We start from the raw sequence: 20324 nt of genomic DNA on the forward strand, positions 1-20324 counted from the left end.
TGTCAACTTGTGAAGGGGTGGGCGAGTCTAGCCTGTCAATCAGGTCATAGCCAATGAGACCTCTGTGTGGGCATGGCCTTCTCCTGAGGATTCTGGGAACTCCTGTTTTCCTCCCTGGAGGACACACACATACCCACACTTTGCTTGTCTTCTGACAAGCCACATGGAGACCCCTGATGGAACCAGAGCCCTGGAGCTGGAGAAGCCACATGGAGACCCATGCCAGTGCTAAGGTGCTTCCAAAGCCACTGGCTCCATAAGACTTTACACCCACTGGCCTGTGGTCTTCCTGCACTCGGTGTCATTATATGTGTTGCATGAATCTAAAGCAGACTTTATAGGCTGGTATTGGACATATAGGCTAATATCGGACTTATGAACTTGATCTGGACTGGGATGTGTTCTCAATGTTCAATTGCTCTTTTATATAAAGCTGTGTGTCATACACACGAGGGTCTCTGGATTTGTTTCTCTAGTCTACCCAGAGTAACACACTCATCATCAAGAGTCTTTACCTCCCTTGATATTGATGACAGATATTTTAAAAAGAAGAATTTTAACTATGTTTTTAATCTTCCAAGAGATAAATGATGGGCAATGGCTGTCTTAAAATATAAGCTCCGCCAGTGAATGCGGCTTAGTGGTAAAATGGTTCATCAAGAAGTGGACTTGGGGCTGATATCAAATGTGTTTTTGGTAGTTTACTTTGGATAGGTTGGCGAATTTCTAAGCTTCAGCTTCCTCATCTATGAAAAGGAGATACTAATGTAAGGGTTCGGTACAATGGTATATGGACTCAACTGGTTTGAGAGGCAGAAGAGCCCAGTAAAAATTAATTAGCTGCTGAAGTTCTTGTGTGGCCTTAAAAAATCATAATCCAGTTGACCCTGAACAAGGCGTGGTTTAGGGGTGGTCTAGTGGTGTACCCGGTTAGGAGTTGGGCTGCTAACTGCAAGGTCAACTCAGCAGTTCAATTCTCCCAGTCACTCTGCAGAAGCAAGATGAAGCGTTCTGTTCCCATAACTCACAGGTCTGGATCAATCCATCTCCCTGGATAAATTTATCTTGAAATGGCGGGCAACCAGCCTTGCAGACTTCAATTTATGCTATAACAGCAATCTGATTGTTTTGTGTGTGTGTGGGGGGGGGGGGTAATGTCATGACTTGTTGCTTCGACAGCACTTACAGCATCATTATTGGCGTATCATATGGAGCCCATGGTATTATTCAAGGTTTATAGTATAGCACTAAACTCCATGGAAAACCTGGAGAGATCTTTGTAATCTGTTTGCCGAGATACCCAATTTACTGGAGAGGAAACTTGCTTACGTGGAGAAGATTAGGGAGAGGGCTAGATTTCCATGGAGTTTTCTTGTTTTTGTTTTCAATCTGAGTGTAAGCAGACCCATGCAGTTCAAACCTGTGTTGTTCAAGGGGGCAACTGTACTTTATTTTTATTAAAAGATCATTTTATTGCGGGCTTTTACAACTCTTATATGAATCCACTGTATTGAGCATACTTGCACATATGTTGCCATCATTATTTTCTAGACATTCACTTTCTATTGAGCCCTTGGTATCAGCCTCCCAACTGTACTTTAAAATGAAACTTTAAACAGTGTATACTGAATATGAAGTTTATTAAGTTTAGATAGAGTAAGGCCTTTATTTGCTTTTTGAGAAATTCTGTAAAAAATCTTTTTTACTCTAGTTTCAAGGTAACACTAACTCACTCTCACTTGGGTCAATTACACAGCACAGCAACCCTATAGGGCCGGGTGGAGCCGGGTAACTGAACAGGAGAGCCTGGTGGTGTCACACGATTCTGGCTCACCTTGGTTTACAAGTCCCTTAAATCGAGGCTCTCGGGTAATCCAGCACCCCAAGTTTCCAAGTAGCATCAACTCTCGTGCGACATTCATAAACAAGAGTTAAGTCAAGGTTAAAACAAGGCAACGGAAAGAAGTGCAGAGGCTAAAAGCGAAGACAAGCACGGAGCTCCTCTAATCAGTTAATTCATGAGCGAAACCCCAGCGTCTGGGCCTTATCCAAGAGTACTTTTTAAAAGTCTCCCACGGCCAGAAGCCTAAAGGGAAACAAAGCGACACACACACACACACACACACACATCGGAAAATCACACTGTTATGAACTTATCGACAACGTGGCAGGTGCTGCCGAGAGGATCACAGCACAGCTGACGCGCCCCACGGTCCACGGTGGGGCCCCGGGGCGCCCCACCAGCGGGTCGGACGCCTCCCAGCGGGCCGGGAGAGCAGGGTGCGCGTCCCCGAATCTGTACTAGGTCTCTAACTAAAGCGTCAGGGGCCTCACGGCTGTGAAGTCATGAGGATGATCTCACACAACGGCGGCGCGAAGAAACGCCGTGAGGAGAGACGTGTGGCCGCGGCGCCAACCCCCTGGTAGACACGTTTCTCCAAGCGTCGGGAGACGTGTTCTCCAACGCACTTAAACTGTGCCGGCAAATGGGAGCCGTGGGCAAACCCTCACCTCCCAGGAAACACTCCCCTGTGGGAAAGGTTGAGCGCGCGAGCGAGCTCGCGGCGGCGCACGCCGAGTCCTTCCGGGAACAACAGGTTCTCTGCGCTCCCGCTGGGGGGGCGACCGCCGCCTCAGAAACAAACTCCCGGGAAGCGCCGGGTTTCCCAGCAGGCAGCCCCGGGGCGGGGGGTGCGGGGGGACCCGCGACTCAGTGTCCCCCCAGCCCCGTCCGGTCCCGTCCAGATGTGCCGCGCGCAAACACGCACAACTTTCCGCGCGAGATCCCAACTTGGAAAGCCTCGCTGCGCGGCGCGCGCGCGCCCGCCGGGGACCCGCGACCCTCGCGGCACTCACCCCGCGCGCCCGTCTGGTTCGCGGCTCCCAGCAGCGCCGGTACCTGCAACAGGACCAGGAGCAGCGCGGCCCCGGCTCCCCGCGCGCCGAAGCTCATTGTTTCCAGGGCAGGACGCCGCGGCCGCGGGAGTCCCGAACCGAGGCAGCGGCGGCGGCGGCGGCGGCGGCGGCGGGCACGGCTCCTACAGGCCCCGACGCCCGCTCCGCGTCCCCTTCCGCCGCACACGGTCTCCCTCCCCACGACGGCCCCCAACGACCAAATAGGGCGCGGGAGTCGGGCCTGGAGGAGGCGTCGCACGCCGAGCCTGGGTGCCGGGACGGGGCGGAGCCTGGGCTGCGGGGCGGGGCGCAGGGCGGGGCTGGCGAGCGGAGGGGCGGGGCCGGGTTGCGGGGCGGGGCCTGAGCGGGGTTGGCGAGATGCGGCTGAGTTTGGATTTCCGGGCGTGCCCACGCTTACCCTGGTTTCCGGCCGGGTGTGCTCCCTGAGGGCCGCGGGAAGAGTAGGTTTGAGTCCTTTAAAGCTCGGGTAACGCCTAATGTCACCGCTCCATATGATACATTTGCTTCTGAAGGATGACGCCTCTCTTTTCGTTTATCACTCAACATTGGAGCGCCCATCGCGTTGTAGGTTCAGGTGTTAGGATGCTAACTGCAAAGGAAACAAGTCAAACCCACCGGCTGCTTTTTCTACTTTGTAGGGTCCCTATGACTTAGAAGTCATAGTAGTGCGGTGGAAGTCCTTTAAAAGGAATTTTGGTGGCTCAGTGGGTTAAGGATTGCGCTGTAACTCCAAGGTAGGCAGTTCAAACCCACCAGTCACCGTGTCTGCTCTAGGACAGATGGGTTTTAAAAGCTATGGAGCTGTTTTACTCTGCCCTATGGGATCACAGTGAGACCCCAATGGGCGTGAATTATTTAAAAGACTGTAGATCCATCCTCTGGCAGCAATGGGGATTCTGAGCGCAGGCTTCATCCTGAGGGCAGGCAAATAGGCCTGGGAACACTTGGCGACTCCATTTCCGCTCCTGCCCTTGCAGTAGTATTACTTTTCTCCCAGCACTACTCAGTTCCCTTGGCTGCTGTAAGGAGGTTTGAAGAGTAGTTTCAGGATGGGGATGGAGCGCCATGTGACTTGGAGTGAAAAGGGGAAAGTTGTAGATGAAGAAGGCCAAGGAAGAGAGTATAGGACTCCTTCTGAACGGTCTTGGGCCCTCAATGCTTTCTTCCCAGGGTGAACTCAAACTCAGCCATCAAGTCAATGCTGACTCATTTCCACCCTGTAGAACAGGGTAGAACTGCCCTTGTGGGTTTCTGAAACTATTATCTCCAAAGCCTCTTGTTTGTCCCATGAAGCAGCGAGTGGTTTTGAACTGCTCACCTTGCAGCCCAAAACATAACCAGTATACCACCAGGTCTCGCTTGCCTTAATTAGCTCGCCTTCTTGATGGCCGCTCTCTTCTGCAGCTTCCTTACTTATTGGTGTTGTGTGCCACCCAGTCCTCTGACCTCTGCCAGCAACTCCAGCATGGCTACCCCATGGGTGCAGCATGAGGTCATCCTCCTCAACAACAAGATGGGACGGTTCTGATCCATTAGGTAAGTGGTTCTCAACCTTCCTAATGCCCCGACCCTTTAAAGCAGTTCTTCCTGTTCTGGTGAGCCCCCTACCATAAAATTATTTTCATTGCTACTTCCTAACTGTAATTTTGCTACTGTTATGAATTTGGTAACCCTGTGAAAGGGTTGTTCAACCCTCAAAGGGGGGTCACAATCCACAAGTTGAGAACAACTGCATTAAGTTTTAATTGGATAATATTTTTAAATCATTTTATTAGGGAGTCATACAACTCATTTATCACAAGCACATTTGTACATTTGTTGCCATCATCATTCTCAAAACATTTGCTTTCTACTTGAGCCCTTGGTATCAGCTCATTTTTCCCCTCCCTCTCCTACCTTCTGTCCCTCATGAACCCTTGATAATTTACAAATTATTATTATTTTGTCATTTTACATCTTACATCTAATGTCTTCCTTCACCCACTTTTCTGTTGTCTGCTGCCCCCCAGGGAGGGGCGTTATATGTAGATCCTTGTGATTGGTTCCCCCTTTCTACCCCACTTTCCCTCCACCCTCCTGGTATTGCTACTCTCTTTATTGGTCCTGAGGGATTGATCTGCCCTGGATTCTTTGTGTTTCCAGTTCTTATCTGTATCAGTGTACATCTTCTGGTCTAGTTGGTTTTGTAAGGTCAAATTGGAATTATGATAGTAAAGGGAGAAAGTATCAAAGTACTAGAAGAAACTTGTATGTTTCATCATTGCCATATTGCACCCTGACTGGCTTGTCTCATCCCCGTTACCCTTCTGTAAGGGAATGTCTAGTTGACTACAGATGGGCTTTGGGTCCCCATTCTGCACTCCCCCTCATTCACAATGACATGATTTTTGGTTCTTTGATGCCTGATACCTGATTCCATCTCTTGTTTATCTTCAAGCCTTTAAGACCCCAGATGCTATATCTTTTGATAGCAGGGGTCCATCACCTTTCTTCACCACATTTGCTTATGCACCATCTTTGTCTTCAGCGATCATGTCGGGAAGGTGAACATCATGGAATGCCAGCCAGTTTAATAGAACAAAGTGTTCCTGCATTGAGGGAGTACTTGAGTGGAGGCCCAATGTCCATCTGCTACCTTAATACTAAACCTATAAATATATACACATAGATCAATTTCCCATCAATCATATATAAATATATTTACCGATAATTTTTTAAGTGGATCACTATCCTTTCTTCCTCATCTGTCTTAGTCTGGAAACTGCACTGAAAACTTTCAGCATCACACCAGCATGCTTGTCCCTGCTGGTAGAAGAATGGCAACTGCACTTCAGGTGTATGGGCCCCGCATTTAGCCCGGACTCTACACATTCATTGCTTAAGCTTATACCTAAAACACCCACCCTCTCCATCACCCTAAATTGAACCTTATCGTCTCACAGTTTCCCTGTACAAGGCTAAGTCCGAAACTATTGCTACTAAGGTTCTGGTTCATACACTCCCAGATATATTCCCTGTGTTTAAGCATGTCTCTGTGATCTATAGATGGCTGCAGAAAAGTTATCTCTGCAGTGCATTTGCTTCAGTCTCTTTATGGTACCTATAAAAAAAAAAGAATATTCTTTGTACCATGGGGAGGGAAAATGATTTTAAGATCAGGGATAATAGGAAAATTTTAACAAAACTCAAGTAGGTATCTTCCCAAACCATAGAAACTTTCCAACCCCTTCCAGGCATAGAGGCAAACATAAACTAACAGTTTCTAGGCAGATTGAGCGTCTTAAAGAATGTCAGGAAGACATGAAATGTGAGTCAAGAGCAGAAAGACCATCAATATCGACGAATGAAAAACTTGTGGCAGACGTCCAGAGGCTAGTGGGAGAGGACTCGAGTAAGAGTTTGCATTGCAGTGATAGCTCTTGAAGTTGAAACTGCATACGGGTCAGCGTATTTCATTGTAAGTGAGCATCTTGGCCGTAGCTGCCTGGGTGCCAAATACCTTGCCTAAAGTGAGTTCATAGAGCTGATTTTCTATCGACCCTTTAAAGCAGGATCAAAACGAATGAAGACAACTATATGGAGCACGTCATAAACAGGGATGAGTCCTGTATTCACCAATGTGATGCATAGAGCCAGGCCTAATCAGAACAGTGCCTTCCTCTGGGATCTGCTGGGCTAGCTCATTCCACTCAGAAAGGGGACAGGGACTGTCTTTAGGAATCCCAAGGCAGCAGTCGTGGTTTTCTCAAAGGACACAGGATGATCACAGGGTTTATTCTTTTTTTAAAAGGAGAAAATTGAAAACTGCATTGATGAGACCTCCTCCCTGGGGGATATACAACAGAAAAGTGGGGGAAGGGAGACGTGGGACAGAGCCAGATATGACAAAATAATAATTTATAAATTATCAGGGGTTCCTGAGGGAGGGGGGAGTGGGGAGGGAGGGTAAAAAATGAGGACCTGATTCTAGGGGCTTGGGTGGAGAGCAAAAGTTTTGAGAATGATGAGGGCAACGAATGTACAAATGTGCTTTACACAATTGATGTATGTATGGATCGAGATGGGTGGTGTATGAGTCCCTAATAAAATGATTTTTTTAAAAAGAAGTGGGAAGATGCCATTATATTTTAATTCATTTTTTCTACAATTAAAAAAACCCTCATAGTATTCTTAACCTTAAATAATACATTGTTTAATGGTATTTTTAAAATATTATATTCCATCTATGTAAAAAAAGAAAGAAAATGTTTTGAAACCGACTGTGGTAGCAGTTGTACAATACTGTTTTATGTGATTGATGGAATGTTATGATACATGTAAGAGCTTCCAATAACATGTTTAAAAAAAGAAAAAGGCCAGGAAAGTTGTGATGAGGATCCTGCCCCCACCTGCACGCCCAGCAGGATAACGCAACTGTAATGGAAGGGCTGCAAAGGTTTCCCTATGAGAACTATGTCGGAAAACCTCACCCCATCCTTCAGCCAGCCCTGATCTTGTCTCCAGGCTTCTTACTTTGGCTTCTTAAACTCAAAGAATTGTGTAGAAGAACACGGTTTGGGTTCCTTCAGGATGCCCAAACTGCCATTTGATGTGGTGTAAATCAGAGAGCTCAGAATTCTTGGCAGAAAGACGAGCGAGATGAAGTCACTACCTTTACAAGTGTGTTGACTTAGATGGAAGATATGTTGAGAGCTAATAGCTTTACAGTTTTCTATTTTTGTTTAATAACAGACTCTATAATTTTATAGTAATATGTTCCAACTAACCCTTATATTTCTGGGTAAAGACATGTCCCATGCGTTGAGAAATGAGTGAAGTGGAAGGGAAAGAGGACAGAGGTATGAAAGTATGGTATGTCCCCTAGGCTCTGTGCACCCAAGCCTGCCCTAGCCCATCTCCCTGTGGTATCTGCTGCCCTCGTTCGTGTGGAAAAACCTGTTTAAGGACAGTTTTTGCCAGAGTCTCTCTAAGTCTTGGGAGTCCAGAGTACTCACTTGTCTTGACTTGCAGTGTTTCCCAGTATGAATTTTGAGTCTGCTCAGAACACTGAAGTGCAAGTAGCAACTTATGACAGATGTGGGAGACCAACCAAGATTGCACACTGGTTTGGATGGGACCCCTCAGCTGATGTGGAAGACCAAAGCTTCCAGTATATACAAAATAACTTTGGACCCCACACCTGCGATGCTCTAAAAGTTGTATTGTGGGGCCATGTGGTTCATAGTAGAAAGGCCACAAGATGGGAGTGAAGTTCCCAAAAATGTGTTCCGAGAGATACTTTCTGATCTCACACAGTCTATCAAGAAGGACATGGCTGAACTGGAACAAAATTAACTAAGATGACCATGATGGATTCAACCAACCAAGCTGCAAAAATATTCACCAGCATCTATCAGCTGCTAAAGCCGGAACAACATATTTGGCGTTTGGTTTCTCCAATTCCTTGTGGGATCTTGCTTAGGGACAAATTGTCCTGGTGCTTACCTGATGTACTTTTCAAACATTGCACCATCCAGACTCAACCTGTCTTTCCAGCCTTTGTGCTGCCGGACCTTCCCCTGGAGAAGACTAATCAGAGCAGCCTTTCGCTGCCTTTAAATGAGGCGTGGGCTGTCTGACCTCCTGATATTTGCATATTGTCTTCTCTCTGCCGTGCCCGCCATTCTTTTTGTCAGCCCACATCTAGCACTTCCTTTAAGGTTCGTTGTATTTCTTTCACAACCATCTGCTCTGAAGTAAGAGCTTTCCCCAGAAGTGAAATAAGGATGTGGAGAACAAGGCAATTTCACCTGGGACTGACCTTGATGGAGATGCTCTCACATTCTGCTCTTCTTTGGTATCTTGTTTTTGTCCCCTGGGTGGGAATGGGTAGGTCCAATTTGCATTAATAAAATTATAGGGGGGAAGGGCCCCAAATTAAATATAGTTTACAGAGATGAATTTATTAACACGGAAGCAGGACAAAGACAAGGCAGAGACAATAACAAACCACCCGTGGGAGGACAGTGAGTGGGCATGAGCATGAGCACGAGGCCAAAAGGTGTCCAAAAAATTCACAGCCAAGAAGCTAAGTTATAGTACTGTCCTTCTGTTCCTGCTAAATCTCTTACGCAGTTTCCATACGGCGATAATCAAAGTAGCATAAACAAATAACATCTATCAACATCTACTTAGGTCATGATTGGTCACTAAGCACTACTGGATGTTTGTTGCATCAGAGTGTGCTCACTCAGAAGTAATGCTCTTTGCTTATCACCTGAACTGGATGGAGAGTGGGAATAAGAAACACAGTTAATTAAATTTCACCAGATGAAACTGCTGCTTAGGGAATAAAACCACCCAGTCAGTTAAAAACCCCTCTGTATCAATATAAAAGAGAGAACAAAATTGTAATAGTGGGCTAACTTTAGCAGAAATAATATGCATAGTAGGTAGCATGGAAATCACTCACTTCTATTGAGTGGGGTTTGACTCAGTAATGCTATACTGACTACAAATTCTGGAGAGTGTTACACAGAGTTACACAGAAAATTAGAAGAGAGAACAATGAAAACTTATCTCCTTGAGATAAAAAAGAGATCTCTTGTCATGGAAACTCACGGGACAGCCCAACCCTGTCCTATAGGGTCACTATGAGTCAGCATCCACTCCATGGCAGCGAGTTTGCTTTTTGGTCCTTTTAGCATCGGCTCATGTACACATTTTGAGAGACCCCGCCAGTTTCTCCGAGGGATTAAGAAGAGGCCATCAATTCCTCTAAGGACCTAGAGTCTGGGAATCTTCATAGAGGGTCACTATGAGTCAGAATCAACTCTGTGGTAGGGGAGTGTTTTATTTATTTGTTTTGAATTTTGATCTCAAAAGAGATACCTTGCAGGGGGAAGTATAGCCAGGTAGCAACCTCCCTCTTCCAAGAAAATGCCATCATTATCAATGGCCACATAGTTTTCTAAAGACTTTCCCCAAATAAATGATCTGTGAGAATTCCCAGTGTTCTGAGGACGAAAGAAAGGATGGTATGTTATCAGCATTTGTGACCTCCACTTACTTCCTCTTGCTCCTTCTCCCTCTCCCCTTGACTTTTACGTCTCCTTCCCAGGCAAGCACTGAATGTGCTACTCCTGTTCCTGGGCTTCTCGAGATGCCCACTCAGAGAAGGAGGGGAGAGAGACAAATTTGGGAGCATTGATATCAAGTCTGCCTTCTCTGGAAAGATTTAGTAACCAGATCCATTCTCCCCACCAGCTGGAATTGTGCAACAACGACTCTCCTTGGGTGGTCCATTCTCTCTCTCTCTCTCTCTCTCTCTCTCTCTCTCTCTCTCTCTCTCAGTAGTCCGGGACATTGCTTTCTTCTGGTTCTTATGCTCTTACTCCCAGCCAACCTCACTGGTGGCTCTGACTTGCCCGTCCCTATGCCATTGGAGCTTGTACTCCTTGGCATAACTCGCCCATCAAGCTGAGTTGTCAAGTGCATCGTTCCTGAGAGTCCTATGTTTAGATGGTCAATTTATTTGAAATAAAGTTTTCGATAAATTATTTTGCTTTTAGTTCCTTTCTTAGACCTTATCTTTGATAAGGAAATGACTGCTCTGTGCTGTCATACTGGGTTTCAGGTTCCTGTAATGGCCCAAATACATATGCGTAATTTTGTGAACATCCAGTTCTTAAGAATACTTAAAATAGATTGCTCATGCATGTAGCTCTTCAAGTTGCCACCAGTGTTTCTGCTAATATCTATTTTTATTGATTGTATTTTTTCAACAAGAGTATTATTAAAAGTATTACACTTATCTTGAAAAAAAATCCAACTATACACCGAAGTGTTGGAAGTAAAAGAGGAAAAGCCGTTTGTGTTTCGCTTCCCTAGATGAGGGAACTGTAGGTAGCAGTTGGGTATTTCCCCCAGGCTTTTGATTGTTTGCACCATGTGTCTTTATATGAACACAGAATAATAGTTTTTACAAATCCACATGCAAGAGGGCTTCACAAAGTTGGTGGACATGCTTTATTCCTTTTGATGACTATGTAACAGCCCATAGTATGGAGGTAATTTTCTTACATATCTCACTTTTGATTTATATTTGGTGTTCTCTTTGTGTTTTACTTATGTAATCTTAGTGGCATCATGGACATCATTGCAATGTGGGAAAAGTAGTTCTAAAAAGTAGATTCTCACAGGGAATCCAGCACAGATAATGAGACTCCTCAAGACCAATAATGAGAATAGCAATACTAGGAGGGGAAAGAGAAGGTGGGAGTATAAAGGGGGAACTGAGCACAGTGATCAACATATAACCCCCTCCCAGGGGCAAGTACAACAGAAAAGTGGGTGAAGGGAGACAGCGGTCAGTGTAAGATGTAAAAAATAATAATTTATAAATTATCAAGGGTTTTTGAGGGTGGGGGAGGGGGAGAAAAAATGAGCTCATACCAAGGGCTCAAGTAGAAACAAAATGTTTTGAAAATGATGATGGCAACAAATGTACAAATGTGCTTGACCCAATGGATGGATGGATGGTTTGTGATAAGAGCTGTAAGAGCCCCAATAAAATGATTTAAGAAAACGAAACAAAACAAAAAACAACAATTAAAAAAGAAAGAAACCAGACACCCCCATTCCCCCCCACACACACACGATTCTTAGAAGGGGGATTATTTAGTTCAAGAACTTGTCTTAACAAGTTTTTTATATGTAAAAACAAAAATGAAAACTCACTGCCATTAAGTCGATTCCCACTCATAGTCACCCTATCGAGTAAGCCTAGAGGGTAGAACTGCCTCTGTGAGTTTCCAAGATCGCAAGTCTCTACAGGAGTAGAAAATCACATATTTTTCCTGAGGAGCGGCTAGTGGTTTTGAACTGCTGACCTTGAAGTTAGCAGCCCAACACATACCCACTATGCCTTCAGGGCTCCTAGTATTGTCAAGTGCCCTCTCAATTTTACATTTCAACCCTGGTGGCACTAAATACTGTTTGTCTCTTTAGTTTTTGCTGATACGTTAGGCAAATAATGATGTTCTCCTTTTTCTTCAGCTTCCCTTTTAGAAATGGCATCTTCCTTGCCTTCGTTTATATCTCATTTGTATTTCCTCTTCTGGGAGTTATCTGTTTATATCCTTAGTTGCTTAATTCTTCTACTGAGCAGGTTACATGAAGACATGTAATTAGAAAATCTGTCCGCATAGATACATGGTAAAGGATATAGTTCACAATGACAATGACTTACTCTTATCTTGAAGTGCCTACTTTTGTGTCTTCTCGTATGTCCATTTTCTCTTGTTGTGGCTTGTAGATGTCTCCGCCACCAATCCGACAAACGTTTGGTGTTTGTCTAGCACAACCTGTTAGGTGCAGTGTGTGATTTTAAAATAAATGTCAGGGCTTGCTCACTACCCTTTAAATCTCAACCTACGGCTTCATAGAGGAGTAATAGAGCATGGAATACACATGGGTACAAAGGTGACAAATAGAATGAAGGAGTGTCACTTAAGCAGTGCTAGGCACTTTGGCTTCTACTGAGAAAGAATGATATGTACAGAATGATATGTACAGAATGATATGTACGTAAAGAACTAAAGGAGAGGAAAAGGATGAGTAGGCTAACATTGTAACGAGTTCAGGAGGAAGTGGAAATCAATGGGAAGTGTGGAGACTGGTGTTAGGGAAACAAGAAACGTTCTGAAGGATAATGGAGAGCTGCAGGGTGGAAGGAAAAGGGTTTTGATAGGTGGAAGACAGGATGGAGGGATAGAGCAAACAGCTGGAAGTCTCTCTTGGCACATAAAGGAGTGAGGACTCCTTTACTGACCTCCTCTGTTCTGAGCACCCTATTCCTGTTAATACAATCGGAAAGTCTTCTCATCATTTTTCATCAGCTCTGGTTATATTCAGTTTGAGATGAACTAATATAGCCTAGCCTTTACCTGTAGGCTTTGTCTGTAGCCACAGTAGAAAGATGCTACTTCGGGACCATCCTGTCCTTTACCTTCAATTCCAGACGCATCCACTGATTCCTTGATTTCCGCACTGTTCTAGCTAGTACATTCCAAAGGCATGTGTTCCCCACCAACTGTGCTCCAGGGCCATGCTCAGTACTGGAAGCACAAAGACGAGCAAGCCCCTGTGGAGTTTATTGTTCATCACGATGTGGAAATTGGATATTGATAACTAGAGCTCATGGATATGCCTGTCTCAGTTGTATCTCAATGACTGACTCTGTGTCCCCTAAACTTCACTTTTGTTAATGAGGGAGGATTAGCTTGCTGGGAGGGCAGGCCAGGTGGTCTCTTGCTCTTGGTCTGCCTGAATGAGGATGCTTGAGCATGGCAGGTGGTAATTCACATCCTCATTTAGGGCTATTTTGGATTTTATATATTTGGTGGTGAACGTTCACAGAGGATGAGCCTGCTTTCCCCCACCCCCACACCTGCAAAACCAGTTAGTTCACATTGTTGTGGCGTTTATGATGGTGACTATTATCTAGGCAAACACCCCGCATGGCTTGGAAGGCACTGTGGTTTAAGGTGCTTTGTTTTTTATTATTTTATTGTTTTCTATAAATTATAAATATAATAAACCAATCTTGGTGAGAAAATCTTTCAAATGCCTGGATTTCTACATGAACAACAGAATTCTTATTGGCCTCCACATCAATGAACTGAAATGGTTTATTTGTAAGTCATCAACTTCGACTTCAGGATCAAGAAAATAGTATGGATAGTTGATGAACATCATTAAATATCAGAAAAGTCTTCGGTAAATCTGTAGAGTCAGTAACTGGATCAGTAGTTACCTAGGGAGGTGATAGAGGAGGTGGAGGGAATTGGGGGGGCTAACAACAATGAGTGTGAGAAAGAAGAAAATGTTCTAAAGTGGATTGTGGTGGTGATGGTACAACTTTTCTTATCATGATTGAACTACTGAATTGCATGACATATAAATTATATACCAATAAAAACATTTTTAATTAAGATAAAGTGAGCTACATTTCTGCCACGTCTAATTATGGCACTCAAGCTTATGAGCCCCAGCTTTTCTTATAGGTAAAATAAGGAGGGTTCATTGGGCAAGATAATCTCTAAAGTCCCGTCCAGCTGCCAAAACAATAGCAACACGGAATGAACCCAGAAATGCATGGGACACAGAGTGTGCTGGCCAGTGGTTCGTGACTGCACATCCTCCTGGTTAAACACGTGCCTTACTTTGAATGCCCAGACTGCCCATGTCCATTCAACCCTGTCAGCCCTTCAGCCTGACTTTGAATTTCTGGACTGCCCATTCCTTTATCTTTATGTCTAAACAAACCCTCTTAGTTTCTCCGGACTTCAACTGTAACGTGAGGATGATACGATCTTTTTCATACAGAGGAGCCCCAGAGTGGGGCGCAGGATTTAGCTCTTGACTGCTTGTGGTGCTGGTTTGAAACCATCCAGAGCTGCCTTTGAGGACAGGCCTGGTGATCTGCTTTTGAAAGATCACTGCCCTGAAAATCCTCTGGAGCAGTTTGACTCTGCACACAGGAGGTCTCCGTGGATCAGAATCAACTCAATGGTACTGATGGTAACCAACAACATCTCACATGGATCCCAGGAAGAAATTGTGCGTAGGCAATCATTACAGCGGTGCCTGGCATAGCAAGTGAACAGTCAAAGACAGATCTCTTTTTTGTCCTAGGGTAAAATTACCAGTAAGTGATAGAGTAAAGAAAAAGAAATTTTATTCACACGCAGAGAAAAGAGAAAACAGAATAATGTCTACCTAAGTCCAATGAACATGATACAACTGATAATATATAAGTTAAAAGCAATAGAAGTGCCATCCTTCCATAGATAATGCTAAATACTGTAGAAATGGCAGGACTATTTTTTGAAAAGACATTGATCTAAGGTTGTAGCAGTAATAGTTCTAAAAGCTAGAAATGGGAAGGCAAAAGGACTACTTGCCCTTCATCTATTAGCCTTTGTTCTGAAAAGGACCAGCTTAGGTCAAGGTCTCTGGTCTTCCCAGCGAGCACTAGTTAACCTGCCCTGCCTGAGGGCTGACTGCCTCTTGCTTCTTTTCCATAATTGCCCTAGTCACTTTACCAGTTGCAGTGAAATGAAATTACTTGGAATTCTTTTTGTGTCCATCATCTTTGTAACTCCCAATAATTGAATGGGTGGGTGGGGCCATGCAAATATGGCATGTGAAACTCTCAACCATTTGAGAAATAAGGAGCAGAGAATCCCATGAACGGCTAGAAAGAAGAACCAATGGTGAGGTAAGTCTGAGCTCCCTATGTGGAGAGATGATGGAGGGGCAGGGTCAAGAACCAGATATAGGAGGCTGACTCGCAAAGCCTTGTGGCTGAGATGCAGAGGACCAGAGAGAGACATGCCTGGCAACTCGACTGAAAAGAGAGGCTGCAGCTGAAAGAACTGCATCCTTACTATTTCGCAATCTGTTATCTTCCCTAATAAAAGCCCAGGATCCTGAATATTGACTGTGAGTTCCGGGCGTCCACTGCAACAGTGTATTAAACTCATTATAAAAATAAGAATACAGTTGGTGTCCGCATAAAGTCAAGAAGGATGGGGCATGGAGGCATCTGACTTCTGCCTCACAGGATTCATCCTTGGGCAGGGGTTGGATGCTCCTTGCCCCTTCTGTAGCTGGAGGAGGTCTGACGTGGTTTCTATGCTAGTCCTTCTGCCGTTGGTGGTGAGAAGTTTGTCAAAGACTGCGATAGCATCTGGATTTACATCCAGGATCAAGCTTGAATTTGAGCTCCGACTTCAGGCTATATAAACCTTTCATAGACTAAAGGCCTTTAGATTTTAGGTCCAGAAGCACTTTGTATTAAATGCTTAGGTCCAGTCACAGTGTCTCTAGTTATTGAAACGCAAGCATCTAGAATATGGAAGCCAGTTACTGATTTATAATTGCTGTCAGAAGCAGGTGGTAAACACTGTCACTGAGTTGATTTCACTCCATAGTGACTCTACAAAGGACCGGGTTTTTCATAAAACTGTAACTCTGTATGGGAGCAGATAGCCAGATCTTTCTCTCTCAGAGCAGCTGGTGGATTGGAATTGCTGAGCATCTCATAGCCACCCTACGTACAGCAGAACAAACCCTGCCCAGTCCTGCGCCATCCTCTCACTTGTTCTTATGTTTGAGTCCCTCACCACTGACTGCAGCCTTGGTGCCAGTCCATCTTGATGAGGGGCTTCCTTCCTCCCTCTGCCCTGCTTCTTTTCCAAGCATGCTGTCCTTTTCCAGGGATTGATCTCTCCTGATAACGTCGAGAATTCAGGAGACAAAGTCTTGCCACCCTAGCTTCTCCGAAGTATTTTGGGTGTATTTCTTCCAAGATAGATGCACTTTTGGCAGTCCGGGTACTTTCCACATTCCTCACCAGCACAGTCATTCAAACGCATAGATTTTTCTTTGTCTTTCTTATTCAATGTCCAAATTTTACACGTGTATGAGGCAATTAAATATACCATGGCGTGGGCCAGGCACACCTTAGTCCTTATAGTAACCTCCTTGGTTTTTAACACTTGAAGAGGTCTTGTGACACAGATTTACCCAATGCAATGTGTCATTTGATCTCCTGACTGTTGTTTCCATGAACATTGATTGGATCCAAGCAAGATGAAGTCTTTGACAATGTCAGTCTTTAATTTGTCCATCGTAATGTGACCTATTGGTCTAGTTGTGAGGATTTTTGTTTTCTTTACATTAATTTATAATGCACATTGAAAGCTCTAGTCCTTAGTCTTTATCAGCAAGTGTTTTAAGTCCTCCTCACTTGCAGCAAGCAAGGTTTTGTCTTCTAAGGTTGTTAATAAGCCTTCCTCCAAACCTGTGCCTCATTCCTCTTCAAAGAATCCAGCTTTTCTGGCAACTTGATTAGCATACCTATTGTGATAGGTAGGTTTATTGTGCCAACCTGGCCAATAGGAACATGTGCGGTTAATCAGGTCGCAGTTTGATTGGAGGGCAAAGAGATAAATGGCTCAGCAAGGCTCACCCTCTCTCTTGCTCTCTGGTGACTGGACCAGCATATGGCTGCTTTAGCTAGTTCTCTATCTCAACTTGTGAGCTACACTACCTGTGGGACAAGCCAAATTAAGCTTAACTCCTGAGCTGCTGACTGTTGGTGACCTGCCATGCTGTTTGCTGTCTGTGGGCAGATTCTGACTGCATTGTCCTACAGAAGACTCACCTGTCTCCTTCCTTGACCTTGGACCCAGCAGCCCTGGTGAGTTGAAGGACTTCCAGCATACTCACTGTTCCGTGGAAGTGAGTTGAACTGAGCCCTCTGTACTGCTGTGTGGACTAATTAGCTGTTATATTCCTATGTGCTTTATAATATATATTATATAATTTATATATGTATGTATTCATAAGTGTCCTGGTTTTGCTTCTCTTGAGAACCCTGGTTAACCCATAGATTGAGCATGCCTTTCCTGATTTTGAGCCATGAGGTTTTGTTTTGTTCACATAACTGCCTCTTGATCCATGCAGAGGTTCTGCATGAGACAGGTGATAAAGTAAGAACTTAATGATTTAATTATGCTTTTGATATTGTTGACCCTATTGAAAGCATAGGGCGCTTAGGGACTGTGACAACCCTGTGACAGAATTCCTGCCTTCCACGAAGGAAGCACGGATTCGATTCCCTGCCAGCCTATCTCATGAAAGCTACAGATCACTACTGTCTGATGTGCAACTGATATGAAGATGGGGTATGACGGAGCAGCATGTCACTCTGTTGTGAAATGGTTGTCAGTTAACAGCATCGTGGTTTTGTTCTGCTATGTCTGCTACTAACTATTAGTTAGGTTGCATGGCTTGTTTTATTCTACTCTAAATTATATATATATAATCATATATATTATATTTCTGTATAAGCCGAGTTTTTCAGCACATTTTTAAACGCAGTTTTTGTGACAAAATCAGGTGCCTAGGCTGGTATTCGGGTCGGCTTATATTTGAGTATATACAGTATATACCAACATGTATATTTATTTGAGGGTAAGTAAAAGTTTTGCTGCAAAATCATGGAATCTTTATTCAATAAAAGGGGAAGCTGTTGTTTCTTGACATGGCCTCCATTTAGACCTGTACACTTCTAGGAGTGGTGTTTGCATCTTTTTAATCCTTCCTTGAGAAAGTCTGTGTTTTTGATTTCCACTGAATTGCAGTGGGACTTTTGGCGTCCCTGGGGGACTCAAATTGTGCTCCTTTTAAGTGTTCTTTGAGTTTGCGTAATGAAAAGAAGTCTGAGGTGGCGAGATCAGCGCTAGACCGTGGATGGGGTGAAGTTTCAACAGAGTCTCCTAGGACAGCCCTTGCTACCCTGGGAGATGGAGCAGATGCATCGTCTTGATGGAAACATTCCTTGGCACCAATTTCCTGGCCTCTTTCTCATCAATGCGGTTTTTATTTTCTTAAATGCTTCTTCATAATAATTCCCTGTGATTGTTCCATCTTCTGGGAGAAAATCTATCAGAACTATCCCTTTGGGCTCCCAAAGTGGTCATCATGACCTCTGAGGCAACCTCTCTGATTGGATCGTACCGGCCCCGTAGATATTCTTGAAAGCCTCTGCTGTCATCAGATATTTATTTTGAGGACCCCCTAATGAGACAAAGGTAGATGTGCTCCTGAGGGAACGTGTCTGCACTTCTGAACACAGGCCGTGCTTAAACATGTTTTCTTTAGAATGAGCCCATTCCTGTGGGGACTGGAATCCCAGTAACTGCATTTTTTTAAACTTTCCTTTGTGTATTGATGTGTGTACAACATTCCATCATGAATTCCTTAAAAAATTCACCCACAAAAACATTCAGGCCTAGTATCTGTGTGTGTGCTATAGATTTTGTGGTGGGATACTTTCTAATATTTAATTTAAGTTGTTTCGTAGTTCTTAAGTTTGCACAATTACAAGTGAGGACTTGACCATAGGTCAAGGCTCAAAGTATGCTAGTTTCCTCTGTCCTCAACAAGAAAACAGAAGAAAGTATAACTTAGAAGTTATTTAAATCTAATCCCTATTTAAGAAATCATGAAATTGAATTACTAGAAAAATTCCAATAAAAATGGCATACAAGGGACAAACCCTGTTTTATCTTGTATTTAATAGACAAAAAATACTTTGTCAAATTGTTATTATTGCTTCTATCGATGACTTCCAAATTCAATACTTGTTTTGGACCAGGATCAAAACTAATTAGCATAGGGGATTCCGTAGAATCCTAGTAACTGCATTTTTTTACTTTCCTTTGTGTATTGATGTGTGTGTACAAACATTCCATCACGAAATCCCATTGTCAATGATGTCTAGTAAAAGACCAGAAGGAACAGCCTGTTATTAAGCACGTCTGGTTTATTACTTGCTGTAGCAGGGGGAGGTAGTCCTGGGGGTCCAGTGAATTAAGTGTTGGGCTGCTAATTGAAAGGTTAGTGGTTCAAACCCTCCTACTGCTCGACAGAAAACTGATGCAGTAATATACTGCAGTAAAGATCTGCTGCTGCAGAAATTCTATGGGCGGTTCCACTACGCCCCGTAGGGTTGCTATGAGTCAGAATGGACTTAAAGACAGTCGGTTTATTGGATTGCAAATGAAACCTTTAGGGAATAGTGAGGCATTTTCATAAGACCTTGTTAACCTAGCCCCAGGAATGTATGCATTTAGAAGCTTTCCCCCTATGGCCCTTGTGCTTTTTGAGCTTACATCAGTGGATTCATGTTGTACTTGTCCTTTTGTGCTTGGTTTACTTCGTAGGGCGAGGCCTAGGCACTCTGGCAGGGGTCAGACCCAACCCAGGGATCCATATGGCAGCCAACTAAAAGGGAGGGGAAAAGAAAAAAGGACATGGATAGTGGAGGGACATGGCACTAACCCACCCACGGGGAGGGTATTGTTTATGTCTCCACAGGAAAGGGAGAGAGGTTTGCCAAGGCTTGAGGGCAACATACTGACAGGAAGTCAAGAACTCACAGAGAGGTCTGCAGGGCCAGCCTCAGTTCCATCTGTCGACCCTCTCCCCAGAAGATTGCACTACAGAGGCCAGCACTGAAGACACAGTCCAGGGAGAGTGGCATATTTGCCCAGACCACACAGGAGCAAACTAAGAGGGAAGAGAGAGGACCATATCCTGGTCCACCAATCCCTGTGGATGACACTCCTGCTCAGAGCAGCCAATGCACTGAGAGGACCGTAGGGCTGGCCCCACCATGAGACATAATGACCCCTCACTGACCCACAGCACTGCATGGAACAGCGCTGGAGACAGTGTGGGAATTGTGCAAGTCTCTCCCTCTCTTTCACACACACACACACACACACACACACACACACACACACACACACACACGGACAAAACACCAAGGGAGCACAACAAAGCAGCAAGGG

General features: G+C 44.4%; 1 protein-coding gene and 1 long non-coding RNA gene across 2 annotated transcripts in view; one reads left to right on the forward strand and one right to left on the reverse strand.

Moving 5' to 3' along the window:
• The window catches only part of TMEM123 (transmembrane protein 123), a 51539-nt gene extending 48362 nt beyond the window's left edge, over positions 1 to 3177 (reverse strand). Inside the window, exon 1 of the mRNA XM_075546522.1 lies at positions 2857 to 3177. Coding sequence (XP_075402637.1) covers positions 2857 to 2953 — 97 coding nt within the window. The 5' untranslated portion in view covers positions 2954 to 3177. The remainder of the gene's footprint in view (positions 1 to 2856) is intronic.
• Positions 3178 to 4127: 950 nt separating this feature from the next.
• LOC142447008 (uncharacterized) overlaps positions 4128 to 20324 on the forward strand; it is a 33231-nt gene continuing 17034 nt past the window's right edge. Inside the window, exon 1 of the long non-coding RNA XR_012784053.1 lies at positions 4128 to 4452. This is a non-coding gene — a long non-coding RNA (uncharacterized LOC142447008). The remainder of the gene's footprint in view (positions 4453 to 20324) is intronic.

This window comes from Tenrec ecaudatus, chromosome 4 (genome assembly GCF_050624435.1).
Source record: "Tenrec ecaudatus isolate mTenEca1 chromosome 4, mTenEca1.hap1, whole genome shotgun sequence".
Taxonomy (NCBI): domain Eukaryota; kingdom Metazoa; phylum Chordata; class Mammalia; order Afrosoricida; family Tenrecidae; genus Tenrec; species Tenrec ecaudatus.